The 4,087-nt window shown below is 36.3% G+C and overlaps 1 protein-coding gene across 1 annotated transcript; it reads right to left on the bottom strand.

Moving 5' to 3' along the window:
- Positions 1-1,348: 1,348 nt before the first annotated feature.
- On the bottom strand, positions 1,349-2,319 carry LOC102817998 (olfactory receptor 4K2-like). The gene has a single exon (XM_006877149.1). It carries the CDS (start codon positions 2,300-2,302, stop codon positions 1,349-1,351), a length of 954 nt encoding a protein of 317 aa, XP_006877211.1. The 5' UTR covers positions 2,303-2,319.
- Positions 2,320-4,087: the final 1,768 nt, after the last annotated feature.

Here is a 4,087-nt window from a genome sequence, read left to right on the forward strand (position 1 = left end):
CAAGTAACAATGAATTATTTAACATGTGTCATTTTTAAGAAAGGATTTGCCAAACATGGCACCCAAAAGTATTCCTCATGACTTTTAAGGCTTGTAATTCCAATTACAACAGACAAGAGTGACAGCTTGTGTGCCATAAAGCAAATATTGGATCTAGCTGTCTTTTTATCACCTATTTAACTTTTTAAATCGTATGTATATTCACAAGCATGATTAGTACACTGAAAGTGCATCAGTAAGAACAAATTTCTTTGTTTTACCTCTAAATATTTAAAGTGAAAAAATAGTCTAACCAAAACGTAAAGCAATATAACATTTGAAAAAGAAACATAGGTTCTCCATAAGGTCACTTACTAACATAAGCTATATTTTTAAATTTAATTTGGTTCTAACTCCGCAGGCATTAAGCTAATACAGTATTAAATAAAGTGTACTGCTTTGCAATTTATTTCATACTATTTTCTGATTTGTAGAGTCCACCAGCCTCTGTACTGATTCTGCATTACCAAAAGGATTGTTTTATTGCTCCATTTATTAGCTAAGAATTAGCGGTGGAGACTCTTCCATTAAAGCATTCTTTGGACCTCATCAACATTTGTAATGGAACACAATTCTTGTTTTCCTTTAATAGAATAAATCACAATTAGGTTAAATGTTATTTAATAATGGCTGAGAGATGTATATAGAAAAGTCATTGTCTATTTGCCAGAGACTGAGCTCCTGCAGCAATATTGAATCCCTGAGGCTTATAGAAATTTTGCTAATTGTTCATACTTTAGAGACACCTCTGAATTAACTCAGTAGCTAGCTGTGAGTAAATGTCATGGTATCCTATTTCTCTAGTTACTTACCCTTCCTCTTCTCATTCTTTGTTCCTCTTTTCCAGTTGTTACTATTGTTAAGTGCCTTCCAATTGGTTCTGACTCATTGCAACCCTATGGTTTCTGAGAGCAGCTGATGGGTTTGAATTGCTGATCTTGGGTTTAGCGCAACTTGCAATCCAGTGCTTATCCTACATCACTACACCATTATTAATATTGAATCTCCTAATGAAACAATGACTTCTGCCATTTTTCATAGCTAGAATTTGCATCTGCATGAAACTGTTACTCTCAACTCACTCTTCTAAAATTTTAAATGTTTTTTGGACTGAATAAGTGAGAGTACTTCAAAATGCACTTTCCTTTTGCCCTCACATACACTTGACAACTACAATTTGATGTTAGCTCTACAAGCAAGAGCCTACCATAGGACTGGGACCAATGCTATATATGTAAAATCTATGGCACTCAATGCATAAGAAGTTAAAAAAAAAAAAAAAAAAAAAGAAGTTTACTAGATCTAGAAGTTAAAAATAATGTTGAGGAGTTGCCTTGTTGGAATTTAGAAATCTGTTCTTCAGTTTCTTTATGGCTATCTTAACATCCTGATTCCTCAAGGTATATATTATTGGGTTCAGAACAGGAGTAAAGATTGTATAAAACACTGACAAGATCTTGTCTATCAGAAAGTTACTTAGGGGCCACATGTAGATGAAGATGCATGGTCCAAAGAACATGAAGACAACAATGAAATGAGCTGTGCAGGTGGAAAGGGCCTTAGATGATCCTCTAGAAGAATGTTGCTTGATAGTAATCAAGACAATAACATATGAATTAAATAACAGAATAAAGCAAGACAAGGCAATTATGCCACTTGTTGAGATCATAAAGAGACCTAGAACATTAGTATCTATACAAGCCAATTGGAACACCACAGGAAGATCACAGAAAAAGCTGTCTACCTTATTGGGACCACAGAATGGTAATGTGAGGGCAAATATGACCTGGCTCATTGAATGCATGACTCCCACAACCCAGGAAGCCACCACAAGAGCCACACATACCTGGGGGCTTATGATTGAGGCATAGCGGAGGGGTTTACATATTGCAATATACCTGTCAAAGGACATAGCCATGAGTAAAATAATCTCAGTTCCAGTAAAAAGATGTAGGAAAAATATCTGGGTTATGCAACCATCAAAAGAGATGGTTTTGTGTCCAGTGAGGTAGTCGGTAATCATCTTGGGAGTGGCAAAGGAAGCAAGAGACATATCAATGACTGAAAGATTGGCAAGCAAGAAATACATAGGAGAATGTAGGTGAGAGTCAACTACAACTGTGATGACAATGAGACTGTTACCCACCATTGTAACCACATAAAACAATGAAAATACCATGAAGAAAAACATCTGTAGCTCCCAGGAATTAGAGAGTCCCAGCAAAACAAATTCAGACACAGCTGACTTATTGGAAACATCCATTGTCTTGATAGGTGGATGCCTGTTCCAAAGAAGGCAAATCAAGATTAAGTATTATTCCTTGAAGCAAGAACTCCATTGTAGGTAAGCACTGTAGTGTTAACCACAAGGTCATTGTTTCAAACTCACCAGCTGCTCCCTATAATCCCTATACAGGGTTGTTATGAGTCATAAGTGACTCGATGGCACTTAACAACAAAAGCACTTTAGCATAAAGGACAATGATCATTTTGTTTTTGTTTCAACTTTTGTATGGCCCTGTGTTGTCTAAGATCCCAGTATAGAACAGGAGGACAATTACTAATATCCTTTGGAGCCCTTGCAATACAATGGATTAGCACTGGGATGCTAACTGAAAGGCTGTTGCTATTGTTGTTAAGAACCTTTGAGTCAGTTCCGACCCATAGCTACACTGGATAAGGTTTCTGAGGAACAGCTGGTGAGCTTGAACTGCCAATCTTGCAATTCAAAGTGACTTTGCAGTCCAGTGCATTATCCCTCAGCGCCATACCAGGACTCTTGAATCCAGAAGTTGCTCTGTGGAAGAAAGAAGTGGCTGGCTGGCTGTTTCTTTAAAGATATACAGTTTTGGAAAAGCTTTGGGGCAGTTCTACTCTGCTTTACAGGGTTGCTCGAGTCAGAATCAAATTGGTGGCAGTGGGGTGAGTATATCAACTCACTAAATGTTTCCAGGGCTTTTATAGAATCTAACATATGGGTGTAAAAACGCCCATGTTACCCTTGGGCTATAATCAGATGGTTCCTTTATTACATATTGCTTCACTTCAGTTTTAAAACTCTTTTGTTCCAAAGAAAAGGTTTTTAGTTCAGTTGACACTGATTTCTAAAACACTGTTGTATTTGCCATGTAGAGTCAAAAATCTGAAAAACTAACAATATGGTACCTCTAAACAATCTACCTGCCTCTTCCACAAATAATTTTATGAGTGTTCAGATGAAAATTTGAAAGTAAGCAAATAACCCAGCCTTCCCATTTTACGACACTTAGTTATTAGTATAAATAGTATATGGGATTTTATTCTTGATTCAATATTTTATTCTAATATTGAATCAATATTTTATTCTAATATTCCAAATTAATTATTGTATTTTTTGCAAATAGTGTACTCACATATATACCACACAGCACACTTAGGAAAATAATGTGCAAGGGAGTTACGCAATTGGCAAAAATGTATAATACATGTATTATTTGCATAAAAATACAGTAAAGAGAAATGGTACCTGTCTAAACTGAGCTATGTCAACATGAAATCCTAAAGATGTATTGGAATTTGAGAGGTTATTTTCTTTTTGTTGTTGTTGTTAAGTGCCATCAAGTTGGTTCTGGCACAGAGCTACCCTGTAAAGGGTTTCTAAGGAGCTACTGGTGAGTTTGAACCTACCTTGTGGTTCAAACTGACCTTGCTTTCCAGTGCTTTATTCCACAGAACCACACCAGGACTCCAGACACATTAAATTTCAATGTCAGATACATCACTTTAAAAGAAGTCCTAACAATTGAAATATCAAATGAAATAAAAGGTCTAACAAAAGAAAAGTTCTCAATATAGTTTATATGCTTCTGAAGGAGACTATAATATTATATTAATAACAAAACATAGCATGTTGTTGTTATTGTTAAGTGCCGTCAAGTCGGTCCCGACTCACTGCAATCCTGTACAGAGCTTCCAAGGAGCAACTGGTGTGTTTGAACCACCAACCTTGCTGTTCAATTCAACCTTAAGGTCCAGAGTTTTTTCTACAACATGACACCAGGACTCCATG

This window comes from Chrysochloris asiatica, unplaced genomic scaffold (assembly GCF_000296735.1).
Source record: "Chrysochloris asiatica unplaced genomic scaffold, ChrAsi1.0 scaffold00444, whole genome shotgun sequence".
Lineage (NCBI taxonomy): Eukaryota > Metazoa > Chordata > Mammalia > Afrosoricida > Chrysochloridae > Chrysochloris > Chrysochloris asiatica.